This window comes from Martes martes, assembly GCF_963455335.1.
Source record: "Martes martes genome assembly, chromosome: 8".
Classification (NCBI taxonomy): domain Eukaryota; kingdom Metazoa; phylum Chordata; class Mammalia; order Carnivora; family Mustelidae; genus Martes; species Martes martes.
In genome coordinates, this window is record NC_137895.1 from 12,445,497 (window position 1) to 12,467,961 (window position 22,465).

A 22,465-nucleotide genomic window follows, 5' to 3' on the forward strand; every position below is an offset into this window, starting at 1 on the left:
AATACAAGTGGAGAGTAAAGACCGGAAATGTTCTTACCTATACCTGGATGGTCAGCCACGATGGTTACGCGATACTCTTTACAGAACACTTGGTAGGCTGACATGTTCTTCTTTTTTGGCTAGTGTCACAAAAATAGAACAGGGTAAGACCTCATTAGAACACAGGTCAAGTAACCCTGAATCCACGGTTACAAAACAGAGAAGAGACCTATACTTTTTCATGAAGGGATGAGTTCCAAACCCCTAACCAGCTTCTTAAACAGGATAATCTTTAATTATATTTAATTTGTAATTATATTTAATGTTTACTTAATAAAAACCACTTGCTACATGACTTTAGATTTTTCAGATTGTGGCTGCTATTTGATGATTACTTGTAAAGCCATTCATTCTTCCTACATACAATCCCATGTTACGTGTTTCTTTGAGAACTACGTGCTGAGAAAACCTTGACCCAGTCCTGGGCTATTTTTGTCTTTGAAAAGAAGAACCGTATAACTTCCCTTTACTTTGGGACCAGAAGGCCAAGAGCCAAATCTATGTTCCTTCTGTTCCTCTGCTTTTGATTTCTAGTCTTCTACTGAGTTTCCTGATCTTCCTTTTCCTGTTACTTGTAGTTTATCATTATTTTATTACTCACATTCTTGTGGTGCAATGTGAGAAGTAAATAATAACTGAAGACAATTCTTTGGTAGTCAGTGGAAGATGAATCTCTCTCGCTTCAACAAACTGCTTTGTGCATGAAGCATGCTTATTCTTCCCTGTATCATGACACCTCCATGAACAGGGAGGGAAGAGTGACAGGATTTAGCAAGGTAATATAGCAAAATGGAAAGAGCCCGGGCTTGGGATGCCACCATGACCATACTACTTATTAGCAACATAAACTGCTTCATCCCTGAGTAGGTAATACCATTTGAGGAAGAGATGGGAATTAATCAAACAGTATCTGGCACTTCGGTAGGTACTTGGTAACATTATTACAGTATTATTTCTCTCACAGGCAGAATTCCAAGATGGCTCCCAGGATTTCCACCTGCTGGCATATACGCCCTGTATAATGAATGCCTTCCTGGTGAGTGTGGGCAGGACTGGTGAATTCGGTGGGATATCACTCCCATAATTGTTGTTATATGGCAAAAGGGACTTTGCAGACAGGGTTAAGGTCCCTAGTGAGTTGACCTTTTTTTTCTTAAATTAATTTATTTATTTGAGAGTGAGCACGCATGCGAGAGGGCAGGGGAAGGGACAGGGAGAGAGAGAGAGACCCTAAGCAGACTCCGCACTGAGTGCAGAGCCTGAATGCGGGGCTCCATCTCATGACCCTGAGATCATGACCCGAGCCAAAAATCAAGAGTTGGACGCTTAAGGGACTGAGCCACCCAGGCGCCCCGCGTCCCTAGTGAGTCGAATGTGAGTTAATCAAAAGGGAGAGCATCCTGAGTAAGCCTGACTTATCCTGGTCAGATGAGCCCTTGAAAGAGAACAGACACAACAGCAGACACCCTCCTGCTGGACTTGAACTTGAGGAAAACAGTTGTCATGAGTTTTGCAACTGCAAGGAACTGAATGCTGCCGAGAGCCTGAAGAGGATGTCTCACCTCAGAAGAGAACCCCTGCTCTGGCCAGAACCAGGCAGAAAACCCAGATGAACGCTGTCTGGACTTCTGATCCATAGAGCTGTGAGTTAACAGTGGATGCTGTTTTGCCTTGCCAAATTTGTGGTAATCGGCTAGGCTACAATGGGAAACTACTATCAGTTCTTTTCTATTCCCTCTGCATTTTTCAAAACAGAAGTTGTAGCAACCAAAAAGCCAATACAAGCCTTTTTAGGAAAAAAAAAAAAAACTTAAATAAGGAATGTTGGTGAAGGATAATAGGTAAAATCATTTGACCTCAACCTGATAAAGAGAACAGCAACAAGGCCTTTACTTTAACCATTTCATCTAAATAGTGAAGGTCTTATTTTTGGTGTTCTGGTGAAGCCAGTCCTGTTTTAAGATGCTACAGAAGTAAGTTCTGGGTGCTGCATCTTTGTTATTAACTTGGGAGCAGCTGCATAACCACAAATGTTCTAAGGCTCAATTCCTTCAAATCCCCCTTTATCGGGCCCCAGATACAATGGAATGGCGCTGCACAGAGGGGAGTTCATGTAAATTCTATATTTGGCCATTTGCATGCGTGAGAGATGGACTGATTAGTCTGGGTGATTCCACGAACCTACTTCTTGAAGCTAGTGTGACAAAGAGCATGAATCTGCTTTCCCTAGATAGTTCCTATCCATCTCTCTTAGCATGTGCAACTCACTACTCAAGTGTGATTCTTGTATTTGTAGTTAACAACTAAAAAAGTAGTAATTATGGCTCCTGAAACTACGCCAATGATTCCACCTGGTGCTGGGAAGAAAACAGCTGCACTGGGCTGGCATTCTGTTGGACTCAGAGTCTGTCAGCCTTAGCTGTGAAGCCGGCCTTCCTAGGGGATTTTCAGGGAAACCTGGACTACTTAAAATTCTCACCTTATGTGCTGACCTTAAAACCTAAACACCATGCAAAATCCAACTCCCCTCTGTGGACCGAAAGTTTGGAATTCAAACTGAAGGGTCCAACTTTCTTGAGGGCACAGAGATTGTTCTAAATGTAGTTTAGTAGTTAGAAATATACAAGCCATGGATGATTTCTATGCATACAAAACATTTCTCCATGACTACAAAGACAAGGCCAGGAATTCCACTCTAGACTTTCCAATGCAAGAAAACACAAAGTACTACAAGTGAATCACACTGGTTACATCTGGAATAACAGGACTCCCCTTAATACAGTGGTAATATTCCAAAAACTTGGGTACTTTATCATATACTTTATTATTAGTAGCAGACGACTGCCAACAAATCCACTTACTAAGTGTGACTCACAATGTTGTAATTGTGCAGCCAGAAGCTTCTTTTAAGTGTTTGATGACATATACCACAATATCAAGACCTTTCAAAGAGTAACTTTTTAAATTGTTAAAAGCATATTGTAAAGCAGTCATGATTAAGTCTTGGGAAATAGAACTCTTGGACAATCCGATGAAAATCCCTCTTCAAGCCCACCCAAAACTCTAGTCTAAGAGTTTTTGAAGGATAAAACATCTGGGGCCTAAGGCAAAACATAACTTAATCTTAAATCTTAAAAATAAAATCTTAAAAATAAACCTTGGCTTGGGGCACCTGGATGGCTGGCTCAGTTGGTTAAGACTCTTGGTTTCAGCTCAGGTTATGATCTCAGGGTCATGCTATTGGGCCCTGTGTCGGGCATCATGCTCAGTGCACAGTCTACTCAAGATTCTCTCTCTCTCCCTCCCCCTCTCTGCCCATCCCCCACCTTGCACCCATGTGCAGGAGCTGTCTCCTGCTCTAAAATGAATGAATGAATGAATGAATGAATGAAACCTTAAAACAAAAACAAAAACAAGGGGTTCCTGGGTGGCTCAGTTCGTTAAACAGCCAATTCTCGATTTCAGCTCAGGTCATGATCTCAGGGTCATGAGACTGAGCCACGCACAGGGCTCCACACTGGGCGTGGAGCCTGCTTAAGATTCTCTCTTCCTCCCCCTCTGCCCCCACTCCCCGGCAATACATAAAACAAAAACAAAACAAAAACCACTAAAAATTGCTTTCTTCTGCTGATGCCAAGAAACCAATTGCCTCATTGATAGTAATACTATGTGAGAGGCCGTATAAAAGCATTGCCTGTAGAAATTGACTTAAACCCTACAACAACCCTGTGAGGTAAATTCCATTAGTCCTGCCATTTTATTTTTTTACTTTTTAAATTTTTTCAAGTAATCTTTCCACCCAACATGGGGCTCAAACTCATAACCCTGAGATCAAGTGTTGTATGCTCTACCAACTGAGCCAGTTAGGCGCCCCATTACTGTCACTTTAAAGACAAGGAAACTGAGCTCCAGGGTCCAACACGTAGGAGAGGCGCGGCTAGCATCTGAGCGCAGGCAGCCTGGCTTCAGAGTCTGTACTTGTAACCATGATGTTCTTCTCAACCAATTTGACTGAGATCCCTAAATCTGTTCTGGATAAAAGAACAGGGAAGAAAAGTAAGGTTTTCACACCAAAGCTTTTATTTGAACCATTCTGAATGGAAATCTTTCTAAAACATACTCTATACGTCTGTTATGTCTCATAATACACCACTGCGTATAATTTAAACAACCTTTCCGTATAGTGGAAAGAGCATGGATTGTGCAATCACGAAGACCTGGGTTCAAATTCCTGTTCTGCCCCTGGAACAGGAGGGTGCCCTGGGCATGTTATTTCACTTCTTCGAGCTTATTTCTGTGAAATGGAGATGATACTGTCTTCACCTCACTGGGTTCCTATGAAAATTCACGGATATACCACAGATAAAACACTTAGTGCAATGCTTAGAACATATTACAAACCATACATATAGCTGTTCTTGTCATAATGTACTAATTATGACTCAGCTCCGCCACCCTTTCCTAGAAGGCAGACCTGCAGCAATTCTTCCTGCCTCTCCATGCTTACTCGAACCTTCTGCCGGCTTTACCTCAGTCACGCGGACTTCCTGTGGTTCTCTGAACATCCTCTGCCTTCTGGTATCTCAGTAACTTCACACACACCTTTCATTCCTCAAATGAAATATCTACTCCTCGTTTCTACCCGATAGTTCCTATTTGGCACTAAGATTTGGTTCAGATGATATGGCCCGCCTGAGGAGACCTTCCCTGCCAGCCCAGGCTTCCCTTGTACTCCCTCGGCACTCCGCACATGCCTACATGGAGGCTCGACTCACTGACATACTTGCCGACCTCTCTTCCTAACAGCCAGAGCATCCTTTGAGTTGAAAGGATGCTGGCTGGCAAGGCAACTTATTCATCGTTAATCCACAGCACCTGGCCAGAGACCGACACAACTTAAGTGCATTAGAAATAAGCACTTGACGGATAACAAAGTCTCAGAATTGTGTGTGTGAATCCACAGGCTGGGTGCTAGTTCGCCCTTCTACGCTGAACACAACAGGGGCAGGGAGGTCATGTGACTCATCTCTGGCCAGAGTTCTTTCCCCAGCACCCAGGAAGCGCTCTTCAGAGCTGCAGGACACTTGTTTTTGCTCCTTGCATACCTGTTTTCTTTCTAGATCCTCACAGTTGTCCAAAGAGGTGAGAAAACTGCACAGTCGGTTTCCTACGAGGTCGATGTTATATTATAAAACAAAAACAAAACCATAAGAGCACAGTCTCCTTGCTTGGTCTAATATGCAAAATGACCAGATGAGAAAAAAGCTTTAAGAAGATGTTTTCAAGCACACTTTATGCTTTGGAAGACCTTGGGATAAAAAACAGATATTGTAATCACGGCTATTTACGGAGCCAGGCCCTGTGCGAAACATGTTCCGTGTAACTGCTGTTCATCTATACAGCTGTGTTGTACAAGGGAGCCGTGAGCAAGCATCACCGAAGGACAAAGCCGGTAAGCAACAGACCAGAACAAGGACCGAGTCGGCGGTACTCGAGCCTAAGATGTCTACACTTCCTCATACTCGGTCTCTTCGACTGAGAAACAATGTCCGTATGTCCCAGTGGGACAGATCTCAGATACTAGCACACGGCGTCCGTTTCCTTTGACCTAGAACCTACTTTTAGCTTTGACGAAGACACCCGGCACCGGACGAGCATCTCTCGAAGTTTTAGAAGGCCATGGAGTAAGCCGAAAGACTGGGCACGGGGTTAAAGACACCTCAATTAAAATTCCAGCTCCGTATCTTTTCTTCTCAGCTTCTTCCTCTGTCAAATGGGGCTACTGATACCTATCAGTGAAGACTGGAGAGATGCCAAATGCCGAGGCTGTCGTACGCCTAGACACACACACTAAATGGGAGCTCCTGACTCTTACCATTCATTGCTGTTGTCACTCACCTAGGGTTTTACCGGAGGGAGAACGTGTGTAATAGCACGACAAGTCTAGCTACAGCCGAGACTTCAGGGTATCACTTGATCCACAACAATGTCTGAGTGTGTCAGACACCAGGCTGCTTGGCTGGCCTCAGCTTGCTTAGAGGAAACATGAACATTCTGGAAACACACAGATAACCGGAGGCATGCCTCTGAAGTGGCAACATCACAGATACTATTTTGAGTGGCTGTGAATGGGCTTTTACTGATTTAGTAAAACCCAAAGAAAGGTATCTTTGCAATGTTACCAGATCCTGTTCCTCCAGTACAAAGACTTCCACTCCATGGGGATGACCTCAAAGGGGACATCATCAAGGTATTACCAGATGATTGCTCCCCTCCTTCCCAGAAAGCAGGATTCGACACAAACCAACACATGGGCAAACAAATAAAACCACAAAAAGCACCCCCTCACCGCCCCGACAATACTCAGCACAGAGAGTGTTATGTTGCCCCGGAGACAGAGCCCAGTCCCCTCATCTGTATCAAGATTCTCCAGTGAGAGTTCCACCCCTGCTGCCTTCGCTTCTTGCCCTTGCGTGGACTCTCAGCCAGGCTGGCTCCCGTTCTCCCTGCTGCACTGGAGCTCTTCAGCCTCTCTACCGGAGTCCAGTCTGTTCTCGAACAGTCTGTTCCCTCACTTCTGTGACACGGGCTGTTCTCTGCTTTCTCCTCCCACACCACTGCTCCCCCTTCCTTCTCAGGTGCCCCATGGTGCGCGCTCTACAGGATTCTGCTCTGGGCTCTCCTCCCTCTTCCCCACTCACGGGAAGTGCACAGGAACACTCCAGCTCTCACCCCAGTTTCAACTGCTCCACTGAGTTCCAGGTCTCGCATTTCCATGGCTCTCTGGAATGTCTCCCGCGATGACTGTAACAATTAACTTTTACCGAATGTTCATGAATGTGCAAAGCCAGAGTCCCCAAACTCAGCTGGGTGCCCATGTGGGTTTTCATACCGTACTGTGGCTTTTTACCATAGCCATCCCAGAAGACCAGCTTTGAGAAGACATGGCATTATCAAAAGGAATGGAACATGGTAAGATGTTGCAACCATGAACTATCTCGAGCTAGTAGTTCCTAAGGTTATCTGACCGATGATGCCACACACTGCTGTTTCTCTTGAAAATTTAATATATTTAAAACATCCAGTGGTGCCCCTGTGAGTTGGCTGTGGCCGCAGAGGGCCTTGGCACACATTAGGGCCCTGGCTCTAACAAGCCTAGCAGGTAGGTCTGTTGTCATCCATGCCTTCTAGATGGAGAAATTACACAACTTGCCCAACAGCACTGAGTTTGTAAGTGCCACAGCCAGGATTTGCACCCAAGTGCTTTGGCTCCCCAGCCCGCACTCTTAACTTCAGATATGCTGAATCTCCTGAAACTTACATCTTAAAATCTAACCTGACTTATCTTCTCTGAAACCAGCCATCTTTCTCGCTTGTCTATTTTTTTTTTCTTTAAAGGTTTTATTTATTTATTTATTTGACAGCGGGAGAGCAAACACAAGCAGGGGAAGCGGGAGAGGGAGAAGCAGGCTTCCTGCTGAGCAGGGAGTCCAGTGCGGGGCTCGATCCCTGAGATCATGACCTGAGCTGAAGGCAGACACTTAATGACTGAGCCACCCAGGTGCCCCCCTTGCTTCTCTATTTTTGTTCCAGTCCCGGTCATAGGACCTAAAGTAGGAAGGGCACACAGAGGCTTTCAGTGTTCCTACCAGTTGGCTTTCCCATCTCTGCTCGCTGTAGTTGGAGGAATGCTATTCCTGACACCTTCCTTCCTATCTCTAGGTAGACTTTCAGATAGCTCTTTTTTACTGAAACAAAACCAAGAGAAGGATTTTTTTTTTTTTTTTTTTAAACTCCACAGGATGGGGCACCTAGGTGGCTCAGTCGGTTAAGTGTTCCATTTTTTATTTTGGCTCAGGTCATGACCTTGGGGTCATGAGACTATGCCCCGTGCTGGAGCCTGCTTGAGATTCTCTCTCTCGCTCTGCACCAGACCCCCACTTCTGCTTGTGCATATGCATGTGTGCTCTCTCTCTAAAACACCCCAAAAGCCAAAAAACAAACTCCACAGGAAATTTTTATGCACAGGTCAGGTTTTAAAAAACATGGTGTATGTTCCATAAATACTTGTCGGATGAATAAATAATTACATTCTCAGTATGGCTACCTCAGGTTCGAATAGTCATGATCAAATACTGATTCCTAATAAAATTTTTGCCATACGTGAAAATACTTTTTTTTTTTTTTTTTACTAGCAATTGCTAGCTACATGCGTGAATTATAAATAAGACCTACACTGGAGGAGATTATAATTTTATTTTCCAAGGCACCTAGGCTCAAAACCTTAAGGGCCATTTTCATACTCATTAATGCTTGTGTTCCCAGACTTAAACCCTATAGCCAGCTCTTGTCAGTTTTGCCTTCAGAACCTCTCCTGAATCTGTCTCCTCAGCTGTTTCTATCAGGCTTTTACAGTACCTGAAGCCTCAGGCTATAATAACCTCCTGGGTGGTCTGTCACAATCTTTCCTCAGTCTCCTCCATCCACTGCAGTGCTATCATTTTATTCCTAAATGATCACTGAGAGCTTATCTAAGTCCTGCTCGTAAGTCCCAAGTGCCTGCTGCCAAATCCTTAATTCAAGACTCTTTACAGTTTGCTCCTGACCTACCTCTTCAATATTTACGTTTGCATCCATACTTTCATTCATTTGACATCTACCACAAAATGTCTACCAAGGACAGTGAGGTGTTGAAGGTAAGAGTAAGGTGACTGAAACAGTCCCTAAGGAGATTAGTCTTTAAGAGGAGAAATGTAATATGCATAAAAAAAGCTCCAATGTAAGGGACAGTAAGTGCAGTGACTTCCCAGAGGAAAGTGTATGGGGAGTCAGAAGGTAATTCTGACTGGAGGGTCAGGATATCTTGGAAGAGGTGGCATGTGATTAGGTCTCGAAGGCAAGGCAGAGCTTCAACTGATCAAAGAGAACAAAGATCACTACAAAAACACAAGCACAGAAGAGCAGTAAGAGTGTAAGGGCCAAGTTTGGTTTCTACACAGCGCGTGTAATGCAGACTAAGAGGTAGAGCCAAGAGGGGAGGTTTAGGGCTAAATCCCAGACAATTATGAATGCTTGACCAAAGGTTTAGACTTTGGTATTTATTCATTCAGCAAGTATTTACGGAGTAAGAACAACAGGCCAGACTGCGGGTTCAGGGCTGGGGATGAAGTGGAGAGCAAGACAGACACGATTCTGGTCCTCCCAGAGCTCACGCTCTAACGTGAAGGAGATAAAGATCCATTAAAGATGCCGAACCAGAGGACTATCCACATTAAAGCTGTACTTAAGAATATTCTGGCATCCATGTGTACTAATTACGTTGGGGAAGAGACAGAAAGGAGGCCATTTATTACATTAAGTACAGGGAGGGATGAGGCCCAAGATGGGGCAGTGGTAACGGAGGACATAAAGGCGTGGAAGTTATGAAGGAGAACGAGTATCAGGCTCAATGCTTGAGTGGACGTAGTCAGAGGAGAGGGAAAGCAGGGAAGAGGGAGATGGAAAAATGAGCTCTAAGACTGGAAAAAAATCAGAACAGTGAGAACTGACTGGGAAGGGGTACGAGAATGCTATTTCTGATGATGGTGATGTCTATGTCCTGAAAGAGGTTTGGTCACACAGGTATGTGCAATTGTCAGAACTCACCCAACGGTATACTCAACATGTGTACATGTGAGCACAAGTAAATTCCACCAAAAAAAAAAAAAAAGCCCTGAAAACAAACACTGCACTTAAGTTAATGACATGCAACCTGAAGTTTTTTTGGGGGGGCAGGGGGGAAGTGTATGATAGCTATAATTTCCTTCAAAATACATTATAAAAGATGGACTGATGGACAGACAGATGTGTGATAAAGCAAAGAGCAAAACGGTTAACTACAGAATCTCATTGAGTGGCATATGGTGTCCATTGTACGCTTTCAAAGCTTTTTGTTTGAAAAATTTTATAATGAAGTATTGAGAAAAATTATTCTAAGCATACAATTTTGAGTCTGGGTTGACTGGAAGGACATGGGGGACACAGAAGCAGATGGTGCAGGAGATGCAGGTTTGGGAGGTTGGATGATGAGCTAATCAGGGGCACAGAGGTCTGGGGAACCTACGGTGTCCAGGGGGAAGTATTTTTCAGGCAGTTAGAAATGCAGGACTAGAGTTCACTTGTCTTGCTGTGCAACCACCTACACATCTTTCTGCCTTCTCGTATTCCCTTCCACTGAAATCCGTTTTCTTCGGTAAGCTTTCCCTGACCACCCTGCCCTCCTGCATTCAGCACTGTAAGATTAGTTTATGGCATTATTCATGTATTACTAGAATGGGAGTTCTCAGGATAAACAGAATATTACACAGACTATACATGATTTCATGAAGCAATTTTCATATAAACAAATGCCTAACACCTGACCTAGTATCCGACTATCTAGTTCTTTACACTCACACTCATTCTTGGCTCAGAAGGTACAGTTTCGTTTTTAATTTCTGAGAAATACATACTTAAAAGGCATTCTTCGGGGCACCCGGGTGGCTCAGTCAGTTAAGTGTCTGCCTCTTGGTTTTGATTCAGGTCAGGATCTCAGGGTCGTTGAGATCGAGCCCCTCGTCAGTCAGACGGAGCACTGAGCCTGCTCAGACTTTCTTTCTCCTCCTACCTCTACCCCATGTATGCACAGGCACACGTATGTGTGCCCTCTCTCAAATAAATAAATCTTTTTTTTTAAATAAATAAATCTTAAAAAAAAAAAAAAGGTACTCTTTGCAGTGGAAAACACAACCCGCACCTCAATTACAGACCGAAGTGAAACTGCCATTCCCAAATTCTTAATACACTTGACTTTCTCCTTAGTGGCTCCTCTTTCAGACTTTATCTGACATTTTATTTTGCAGAACTCTAAAAAAGGGAAGAAAATGGTTGTCCTTAGGTGGTGAAACTAACCTTTCTGACCTTTTTCCTTCCACGACTCTGAATTTCTAAATTTCTGTAAAATTAATATACTACTTTGATAATGGGGGGGAGATTATTTTTTACAGAAAACCTTTAATGACATGGTTGCCAGTCCCTAAAGTACAGCTGCTAGAAGATTTCTCGAGTTGCAGGAAAGAAGTTAAACCAAGGTGGCTGGTTTCTCCTTCCTATCGCCTCAGCAATCAGCGTGCTCCCTGAGGTCAGGAGCTACGTCCTGCTCAGCTCTGCACCTCTCTCCACCCACTGCAGCACTGGGCCCAGCAAACAGTAAGCACCCACCTAGTGAAAGAACACGCATTTGACACTTGAAAGAATACCAGTAAGTGGCCCACGGAGGTTAATGCAAAGCCACTAGCTTATCCCATGAACTTGGTCATTATCTTCCTCATTTTGAAGATGTGTTTCTCAGAATGAACTCAGAGAATACTTCAGCGTCTCTCTCAATTGCCCCAGGCAGACAGCGCTGCTCAATGAAAGAAACCAAGTTTGGCTCCTTCTGTGAATTCCAAGTTCAACGGTATCCCTAAGCTTACGCTTAGCACGATGGGAGAACAACTCTATTAAGAAAACCCAGGAAAAATTAAGGTTGCTCCTGTCTTTGCACCAGAGAGACTTGGCCACTGGCCATATTTTACATCTCATGTCATCCCATCAGATTGGCCTCGCCACGCTCCCCGCTGTCCACCTCAGCCGCCTAATTCCAAGTCTGTTTACTACGATCATCTCTTAACCACCACACTTAAAAAAAAAAAACGGTTTACCTTTTCTCCTCTGTCTCTTTCTCTGTCTTTTTCCTCTTTCTTCTTTTTTTTCTCACCATGCCCGTCTGCGTGGAGGCTGGGCAGTGGCTGGGGAGGGGCAGCGGCGCCAGGGTTGGGGACGCCGGGAGGAGGGCCGGGTGCCACTGCGACCTCTCCCACGGTGGCAGCTGCAAGGCCTGAACTCCTCTTGGACTTGGAGTGCCGCCGCTCTTTATGCTTCTCCTTGTCCTTCTTCTTTTTGCTCTTCTTGGACTTCTTTTTCTTCTTGATTTCCCGGTAAGAGTCGTCGATGACTAACTCCCCAGCCTCTAGCTCCCCTCCAGAGGACGAGTCCGATTCTACTAGAATAGGTTCCAGTCCTGAAAGATCAAGGTTAGCACTGTGGGATTCTGGGAACTGGGAGCCATCCGCCCCACAGCCTTCGGGGCCGGGAGAGGAACGCGGGTCTGAGGAGGACTTGTGCTTCTTCCGGGCTGTTTTCAGAAAGCTCTGTAACTCGTGTCCTAGGAGTAAAGCACCTTGCTCATCCCGAGCTGATTTCTTAGAGGATTTTTTCACAGTCGCTTGTTGAGAGGGGTACTGAAAAGGCTCCTCATCAACTGAGCTGCTTCCCTTCTCCTTCGGTGAGAGAATCAGTTTCATCTTCAAGCCATCGGGCTCGCGAAGGGTCAGGGTCTCTGTGTTCACATAGAGCGGTTTCATTTTTTTTGATTTGTGGGAACCACCATCCTCCAGGGACAGCTCCCCACTGCTTCCACTTACTTTCTTCCTGTGGTGTTCCTTTTTACTCTCTGAATGACTTGAAGAACTAGAGGATTTCTCCCCCGTCTTTTTGGAGGGCTTGGAGCCTGTTGCCAGCGGGGAAGTGATGGCTTTCAACAGGTCCATGGCTGTATCGGCAGACTGCGGGCTGGGCTTTTTCTTTTTCTTCTGTGACGACTCCAAAGACGAAAGGTCTGGAAATAATCAAAGAGAGTAATGTCCACACGACAAACCAACTTCCACCGAGTTTCCTCTCTCACCAAAACAACTCAACTAACAAGAGGAAGAGGCTAAGAGAAATGATTTGAGGGGAGGCCCTTCAACTGATTCCTGATGACGCCCATGTGCTTCTTGGCTCAGTAGATGTTGCCTGACCCTGGACACAGTTCTTGCCACTGAGTTCGCTTCACTGAGTCTTCACAGCAGCCAGAGAGGGGAGACCCAGAAGAACGGACTAAGCTGTGGGATTACGAGCAGTTACAATTTAGGTTACACTGCAGACAGAGTGTCATTTGCTTCCACGTTCAGGACAAGCCCGTTCTAGTAAAGGGTTAGTCTCATCAGCTGTGCGCATAAGAGAAGTAAGAAAAACTGGTCTTCTGAGCTGAGAAGTAACCCACAGGTGCAGGCCAGAGGGCCCAGGACTACATATGGCAAAAGGGATGCTAGGTAACAATGGGCAGAAGATAAGTGGATGATTGGGGGGAGAAGGAACCTGGTACCTGGTGTATCACAAATGAAGACTGTTCTTCTATGCTGAATCCTCCAAAATACCAGCCCTCCACCTCTCTCCTCCTTCACACTGGTTTATCGGCACTCAGAACAAGAACCACTGTCCTGTTAAATAGGCCACTGAGTCAGCAACATCTGGATCCCTTTCCCCTACCCCGACTCCAAGAACCAGTGATGTGCTCATCCCACCTGCTGCCCCTTCCCCTCCTTACCTCCATAGTAGTAATCATCAGAGGAGTGCTTCCTCTTCTTCTTGTGCGTGTCCGTCCCCAAGAAATAAAGCTCACTATCCTGGAATTGAAGAGGAAGAAGAATTGACCACTGAGTAAGATGGCCAGGCAACAGCAGTTTGGAACCAATTTTGTTCTTTGATTTCTGACTTTGGAAAACAAAGTAAAACACAGGAAAACTTAAAAGTAGACAGCGAACGATGTTTCTCTTTTAAAGTTTTAAAAACAAGCTTCTTTCTTCAAGTACTAGGAAACAGGATGTGAGATGGTTAAAAACTCTCCTAACTCCTATGTTTAGAATTTACCTTTAACTTCTTCTTGGAAGAATTTCTGACCTGAGCAGCGATTTCTTCCTCTTCCCTTAAAAAATCTTTGTAAGAACGTTTCTTTTCTCGTTGGCTTCGGCCAGCAGCTAGTCCCGTGTCCTCAGAGCTGTGATCACCATCAAAGCAATCTGAAAGCCAGATTCGTTTGGGAAAGGAAAGGAGAAAGGCAAGTAAGTGACAACCAGATCACCACGGATGTAATGCAACAGTCCCTCCATTTCCAAGTTAAAATCATGTGTCAACAAATCCACTGGAATACAGGGCTAGGATCCAGGGGCACAAGAGTATTTCTTGATGACCTGGCTGCAAATACAAGAACCAAACCTGAAGAAACAATGCTTCCACGCTATGCAAAGGCCCAGTGTGCATCCTCAGACATGGTTTCTTAGTTGTGATTTGGCAGGTGGACACAGACTTGCAGAGATAAGGCTGAAAAGAATAAGGATTCACGTGCTGTGCTGCTCTGTGGGAGTCCAAAATGTGATTCCTATCCCCAGACTCCTGCACACTGGAGCTGGCAAGGACCACGAGTGCTGCAGGGGATCGCCCCAATAGACTACAGAGACTTATATTTCAGACTCTCAGGTTGGAACCCTGTCCTGGTTTTCGCTTCCATGGGCCCAGTCTGGGGGATGATGTGGAGGCTGAGTGTCAGAATACTGCTCTGGACCATCACTTGGGAGTCCAGGCTGTGGTGGCCAGTCCTGGTCTCTATGTCCATGGGCTGCAAGGATTGAAGAGGAAACCCCCTTTGGAATGCTGCTCAGATTAAGGGGTCATACCTTCTTTCTTCACGGAGTCATCATAAGCCATGGCGGTCCTGCAGGGCCTTTGTGAATGTGTCACTGTGTCCAGGCTCCTTCCGGTCTACAGGACCAGGTCTGAGAAACAAAGAAGGAAAACCCTCCTGTAATGCGAAATCACTGTGGAGAAGCAACCTTCCAGATGGAAATGCGTAGTGATCCAAGGGCAGCAAGATATAAGGGAGTGTCTTGTCACCTCCTCATTCTGTTTGTAAATATATTGGGGTTGAAACTGCAGGAAGTGGTACTGGGTTTAATTTGATTTGATTTATGAGTTAGAGTTATGATTTGGTGAAGTATATAGAATACCTCCCATGTAATAAAAAATACCTCAAAATTAATGAGAATTCCTGAAATGCCAACAGGACTGACAACAGTGAGATGGCAAATACTGACATTAAGTCAGAGGGACAGGTTCAATCATGGTGACAAAATGCACAGATAAAGCAGGATGCAGAGGAAGACAGATTACAGCAAACATTCCAGACCATAAAGTCCTACCATGTGGATCGGTGACAGGCTAAAATTTATCGTATTATAGTTTAAACAGAAGTGATGATAACATCATTCGGATAGTAAAGACATTTAGAGTGTAATTTTTTGGTATGCATTTTGTTGGCCTATATGAATTTGCTTAAAACTGTAGACATGTAAAAGCAAGGACACTTCTTACGTTAGTTGGTCACATGACAGCTTTCAAGGCTGTCAGGCTTTTTAAAGGCCAGGTGAAAATAAGAATTATCATTTGTCCATTGGTGGTGAAATTTTTATGATTATTAAGATTTTCATTGAGTTGAAGAATTCTTGTAATTTAAATGTTCTAAATATTACTTTGAATTTGTTAAAAAAAATTTTTTTTGGACATTCAAGTTTGTATGTCAGTTTGACTTTGGCAATGACAAGCCACAGACTTGTCACAGCCATAGAGTACACAGACTGTACTCTAAGGTCAAGTTCTTCAGGTACTTTAAGGACAGACAATGTCACAAATCCTATAGGAACTCTTTACAGGAAATTTACGAATGACATTCTAAATATATTGAAAATGTTTTCATCCGGTTAGTGAAATGCTTACAAGGTGATTGGATTGCTTATTTATTTACATTTTATTTTACCCTTATCACTATATGGGGAATCTAGAAATGCTGAAGAGCTCTTCAGTGAGACATTGCCAGTCCCTTCATGTGCGTATGGTTAATACTGAAGTATGTAACTCTTGTGAAAGAAAATCTGATTAACAAGGGAAACTCTCCTAAGAGTTACATTTAAAATAAATGAAAGGAAAAAAGATTTAATTGCACAAGTCAGATAAAATACAGTGCGCAGACATGCCTAAGTTGAACAAAGAGAAAAAGCAATTACCAAGAACGATTTACAAGGAACATTAAGAAAAGTAACATAAAAAAGCATTTCTCCACTTCCCTGAGAAGGAGAAGGAAGAATGGACTTGGTCAAAGCGAAGAGAATCTAGAGTGAAGCAAAGAAACCAAAGGGATTGAATTATTTTAGTGATAAACCAGAAAACTGCTTGCTCTGAGGGTTTTTCATAGGAAATGAAGGGGATTTAAGGTCAGAGCTCATGTAGAAATACGAGGCAACGTACATCATGTAGCCGGTTTTTCATGCCCTAGCATTCTCAACTTTCTCAAATAGAAATTACTGCCCTCCCTTTTCCACACAAGTGGTGCTGACTGCAAAAGTGGTGAAGGAAGGGGAAATGTCATAGGGAATCATGTGCATTCATTTGAAAACTTTATGCCCTCTCCCTGGCACAATATACTGACTTTATTAGAAAAACATATATAGGTCCCATTAGTTCTCATAGGCTGGAAATGCCAAGAAATGCCACAACTTGAGAACTGAATTTAAATGTTTTCATGCCAAGTAAATTTTGGCTACGAATGTTTGATAAGGAAATACTCTTAAACATTCAATGTCATAAATATGGCCATCAATCTGTCATCAACAACAAGAAAATGCACTTCTAAATGAAGCAAAGGCAGGCCCTGAGACTTACAGGCCAGCCTTCTTTTTAGTAACATCAAAACTAATGTAAAACAGTCGAACAATCTAACAGTCAGAGCAGGAATAAGCATCTCCGAAGACAGTATGAGAAAGAAAACCATGCTGTGACCTCTGAACCACAAAAAAAATGTTCATGGTCTCTTAACTGACTGCTCAGAAAAACCACCGGTGGATTTAAAAAGTTGTGAAAAGGAACAGGAAATCAGGAGTTGATCTTCAGAGGCACAGGCAACACAGAAAACACGTGCTGGTGTAAGCACTATGTATTGGAATTACGCCTGCTGCTGTTGAAATTGTCATTAAAACACTGAAGAGCGTTTTAGAAATTACAGGATTAAATTACCTGTAGAGAAAAAAACGAGCAGGGCCTGAAGGCAAGGCCGGTTCCCTAAAGAACTGGAACAGTCAAGAATTTAAAGAACTGAAATTGAATGCAATGGACTAGGCCACTCACAGCTTGGGCAGGCTGATGGACCTTGAGTTTTTAGGTTCTTTAAAATCAAGATATTATTGCGGCTCAGGGGTTAGTTTTGGTTGCTGACTCACAAAGGAAAGATGAAACCAGATAAAGAAGTCTCAAGCAATAGTTTGGAAGAAAGGCAGAGTTAGGACAACATTTATATTGGATCAAATGACCCCCTGATAATTCTTTCCAGGTCTTGAATATTATCCATGGTAAGTTCAGAGTTTAGGGTTAGGCAGCGCATTGTGGGATTAACGGAAGTGAAAAACATTAGGTTTGATTTTCACATTAGAAAGCAGAGGCCATAATTACATTAAATGTTGGCAAAAGTAAAACAGGTATTAAAACCCATTCTCCTGAATTCCATCATTTCGGAGTGTATAGAATTCAATGTTGTCAGCTTCAAGAGGCAGGGACAGTTTTACAATTATGTTCCTCTTAGTGTGCTAAGAAATGACAACATATGTGAAAATTCATTATTTAATGTTGGGTATGGAGGCCAGAAACATGCCATCACAAAAAACGTGTACTCATGCAATGTGCAAATTGTTGAATGGCTCTTCTGGGACTCTTCTTCAGGATATGAAAAAGGGAGGCGGAGCTGCTGTTCCACGTGTAGAGAAGCATTTTGTTCAGGCACAGCTTTCGGGATTACCAACGTGATGAATGAAAACGCGAAAATCATCAGGCATAGTACTTTCTTATCTTGCAGATCCAAATGATACTTATTGGGAAAAAAAAGTTTCAGAAGGTGGTTTGTTTGAGGTAATCTGAGCCCCAGCAATCGCTAACAAGCTTCTTCATTCCGGAATGTAAATGAGTGTTGAAAAAGAGGGAACATATTAAGCCCCTGATCTGAGCAGTAAGCAAAATCCTGAATTCCGGGTCTAGTCCAGGAATGAGAGCCTTGTTCAAGAGTCGGGGTTCTCTTCCAGCACTCCCTCCACGAACTCCCATTGCCTGGCCGTGTAGGAAAAGGAAGGAAGGTACACATCCAGCTGTTGCCAGTTTCCAAACTGTTGCCGTTACTGTTTACTTCTGGGATAGCGCAGGTGCTGTCTTGTCATTTTTGTAGAGATCTCCTCCAATCTCAGAACACCGCGACTCCGAATTCCTGCCACTCCCTTCTCCAGGAACCTACCTATGCAGCACTCACAGCCCCTGCCAGCTCTGGAAACTGCGGAGATCCCGACAGCCTGGGACGGGGATTGAATCCTATCACTGCAAGGCAGCTAAGCGGAACCACGACCACCGCACAGATCGGCTGACAACACACATTTCCAAAAACCCACCAATACAAATTTTGACAAGCTTTGTCCAATCAACAGGCTTTCCTTTGAGTTTTTTTTTTTATTTGCTCTGCTATAAGGGAATATAATCAGCCACCTGCTTAACCGGCAAAGAGAGGGGGAGATGGTCCTCCTCTAATGCATAATATAAAGTAAATCTATAAGTAATAGCTTATAGAAACGGGGGGAAACGGGCCTGTACGGAGATCGCACTACGAAGGCACGTTCCAACTGGGTTGCCCGCAAAAAGGACACACAACACCGGGTTATTTATACAGAGAGCCCCCCGGACCACCACTTGTGCGGTCCTCACGCAAACCAATGGGATTCTCCCGGCCGTTTTGCAGCAACAGCTAGTTCAACAAAGCTCTGTGAAGAGGAAAAGAAGAAAGCTCCTCGCATCCTCTCCAGTCAGCCGAGGGCCCTGCCCTCCCGCCGCACCGACCCCGTGGCCCTTTTGCCTTGACAGCCCGGGGACCCCGCGCCTCGGGTCCCGAGCCGCACCGCGGCCCCGACCCGGTCCCCGCGTCCCCGGCGGCCTCCCGGCGCCCCCGAGGGCGGAGACGGCCCCGGCAGGGGGAGGGGCGGCCCGTGCCCGCAGGCCCCCGGGGCGGCCGCACGCCCCCTCCCGGCCCCGCAGCTTTCCCGCCTTCCCCATTTGAACAGCTCCCGCCCGCCTTCCTTCGGCGGCCCGCTCCAGCCCCTTCCCGGGGGCGGACTGCGGCCGCTACTCCAGTCCCCGGCTCGGCCTCTGGGCTAGGCCGCACCGGGCCTGAGGCGCCCCAGCGGCGGTGTCGCGGGCCCAAGCGGCGGGTGGAGGCGGGGCGGGGCCGCTGCCGCCTCGGGGAGGGGGCCCAGGCCGGCCTCGTGGGGGCTCCGCTCGCCGCTACCTTCACTCGGCTCGCCCGGATCCCGCCTCAGCGCCGCCGACCGCCGCCATCTTGGAGAAGGAGAGAAAAGCGCGAGCGGCCAGGGAGCCTCAGTCGAGCCCAGAGCGCAGGCTCCGGCTGGGGAAGGGGAATCCCGCTCCTGACAGAGTGCCGAGCGCATCGAAAGAAGCGCGCCGCTGGCTGAGCCAGGGAACCCTAGTTGACTGAGAATTTTTAGTGGGGCTAGGCTTGGCCTGGAAGCTTTCTGAACATTATATCGTTTAATCCTCACGGCATCCCTGTGAGGTAGGTTTGGTCACATTTTGCAGATGAGAAACAGGCTCAGAGAGGTTAAGTGACTTGCCCAACCGCACACACGTAGTCTTTTGATTCTTAATGAACGCTCTTTCCCCAAGACTGTGCCGTTTCCTTCGGGATATTTTTGTACGTAAATGCTCTCTCTGCGAAACCTAGATCATGCAGATTAATAGCAGCGGTGCTTGTTTGGAATTTGGCATTTATGTTTGGGTGGTTGGTATATTTCGGGTGAGGTGGAAGGACATATTTTTCTAACAATGCATCATAAAATAACTTGCATGACGAATCCTCTGCATTTCCCCTCACAAATTGTTTGCATTTAAAAGTTGGAAACAGTCTTCAGGCAAATGAAGAGATGCCACACGCAGGAGAAAGAGGGGTTTTTGTGACTGGCTCTGGAAATTACTGTGTGAAGATCCTGGTTCTCTATGAAGACAAACTCATTCTTCCAGAGCAGTTCAGTCTTCTTTGGCTACTTTGTAAGGTAGCGAGATCCCCATTGCCAAAGGAATTCAAGAAGAGGCTAGTGCCTTTATTGGAGAATGGAGAGGTTGGAGATCTAGATTGGTTCCTAGCATTATGAACCCCATGAAACTGTGCAAAGTTAGGGGTTTGTGCACATGGGTGTTTTTCTGTGGTTTAGAGCCTATCAAAGAATAGGAATCCCTTTCTTAGAAGGCTTTCCAGTCCAGAATTGGATGGGTACTTGAAGGGGATGTAGTGATGCTGCTCAATTTGCAGATTTAGAAATGGAGACGGAGAGAAGCAGGTGATTTGACTGAGAACACACTGCTAGTTAGTGATCAGATAAGGATTAGAAGCCAGATTATTGGACTCTTGGTTCAGTGCTCTTTTCACCATGTGAAGCTTTCTCTCTCTCTGGGCTGAGTAGAATATTGGATTCTGTTTAATCATGGCTTTTCAGTTGTGAGATGCTGAGATGTTCAAAGAAACATTCAGAGTTGCTGAATTTATTCCCAAAAGGTAACTGCGAATAGTAAATAAAGGTCCCATCCCGCTCACCGGAAAGATAGTCAATAAGTTTCACCAAAACGTATGGGATTGCTCTTCTGGGACACCTTGCCTGACATTAAGCTTCCCTCTGAGGTACTGAAGAACCATGAGAACGTATTTCGCCCCCTGTTCTTCAGTATCAAGATGTTTTCAGTTGGGAGTGATGCAATCCCAATTCAAAATAACACACCAGCAAAGGAGAATCTATTGGCTGACATCACTGAAATGTCTAGTACCTGGGGGCATGGCTGGGTCCAGGGAGGACTCAAGTCTCTTAACAGAGGTGCTTTGCTTTGAGTTGGTTTTATTCTCAGGTTCCAGGTGATGATTCCACCTCTGGGTTTGGCCATCCTTCCAACTACCCGTGTCCCTGGACAGGAAGTTTCTTTTACCCGTTTGTTTTGGGAGACTCTCATGGCCTGAATTGCATCCTCAATCAAAGGTGTGGGGCATGTTGATGAGCTATATCAGGTCGCAGGCTCACCCCCCAAAGCAGGATGAACTCAAGGAAAATAAGAGGTTATTGTCAGATGGGAAAAAGAGTGCTAGGTAGGGAGGTACAATAGGTGTCCACCCAGCTCTACCAGTAGCGGGGATCTGCCTGCCTCCGCATCCCGTTTGTCCAGTCCCTTCTTTTATCCCACCTGAGGTTGGGCATATCAAGTTATTTCCCATCTTAACCTCCTGAAGACCTGAAGTCCATCGCTCCTCAGTCCGTTGCCTTCCTTGAGTCTTGTATCACTGTGTGCGCATTCATTCATTTAACAAATACCTATTGGAAGGATGACCTGTGTCAGGCACTGTCCTGGGTGTTCAGAAGAGGACAATGAACAAAACGGAGAGTCTTTGACCCTCCTCCCCCGGAGCTTACATTCTAATTAGGGTGGGGGGCAGAAAATAAATAAATAGGGACCATGTTAGGTGGTGATCAAAGGTACAGGTAAAAATGCCAGGTAGGGTAAGGGATAGCAGGAGGGAGTGGAGGTGGGGATTGTTATTAAAACGTGATCCTCTGATGAGGTGCCCACTGGGGACTGGAGGCTGAGGCTGGTGACTCAGTCAGTACTCAGCTGGCCTGCTAGTGGTGGGGGCTGGGAAGCCGAAGCTTCTGGAATGGATGCTAGGCGTTCCTCTGAGCCTTGATGGACTCAGCCTCTTGACTGAGTATCCTGCCATGGTTCTTTTGTTTCTGCAACTTGCAAAGGGAGAAAGGAGGATGGCTTGGTAGCACGAGGTGGGGAGGGGCCTGGTCATGGGGGGCTTTGTGAGTAAGAGCACTTTGTCCTGTGAGATCATGAGGATGGCGTCTGAGATGCGTGAGGATCGGGTGCTCCGTGCGGGCTGGGGCTGTTCTATGACCGGCTGGACCCCAGTAAGCTGCCCAGCGTCTGGTGGAAGCAGGTGGCCTTCAAGTTGTGCTTGGTTGGGATGTTTTCTTCTTCGGATTGTTTTCCTGTGCTTTGCCCTCTCCAGCTGTGTTTGGAGAAGCTTTGTTGTGTCAGGCCCGATGGATATGCACAGGACAGGGCCCTTTTGGCTGAGTGATGGGACCTGATTAAAACTACCATAAGCAATAAGAAGTTGATGGCTCATGTGAAAAAGCCTTAAGAGCCAGAGAGAAGCTGGCTGTCCTGGCCTCTAGGTCCAGGGATTCAGATCCCTCCCTCCCAGCTCTGTTCTCTCAAGTTGGCTTGTCTGTGACTCCAGGTCGCAGGTAGCCCAGGCTTCTGTGCTTCGTCTCCTGACCAGAGAGGGAAGAGGGCTTCCCCACACCTGCTTCGTGGGAAGGAATCATAGGGAAGAACGATTGGTTGGCTTGGGGTCTCGTGGTCATTCCGTGTTGCGCTGGACTGTTCTTGGCCGAACCCATTAAGT

The 22,465-nt window shown here is 45.5% G+C and overlaps 1 protein-coding gene across 2 annotated transcripts in view; it reads right to left on the reverse strand.

Moving 5' to 3' along the window:
- HMGXB4 (HMG-box containing 4) overlaps positions 1–19,439 on the reverse strand; it is a gene marked incomplete at its 5' end in the record, with an annotated part of 30,969 nt that extends 11,530 nt beyond the window's left edge. Inside the window, 6 exons of one of the 2 annotated variants that reach the window (XM_080812485.1) lie at positions 38–119; positions 11,760–12,715; positions 13,466–13,544; positions 13,789–13,937; positions 14,592–14,690; positions 19,280–19,356. In XM_080812485.1, the coding sequence (XP_080668611.1) occupies positions 38–119; positions 11,760–12,715; positions 13,466–13,544; positions 13,789–13,937; positions 14,592–14,622 (1,297 nt within the window). Of the gene's footprint in view, positions 1–37; positions 120–11,759; positions 12,716–13,465; positions 13,545–13,788; positions 13,938–14,591; positions 14,691–19,279 lie in introns of both variants that reach the window. The other variant, XM_080812484.1, reaches the window with a different exon arrangement.
- Between the last annotated feature and the right edge of the window lie 3,026 nt (positions 19,440–22,465).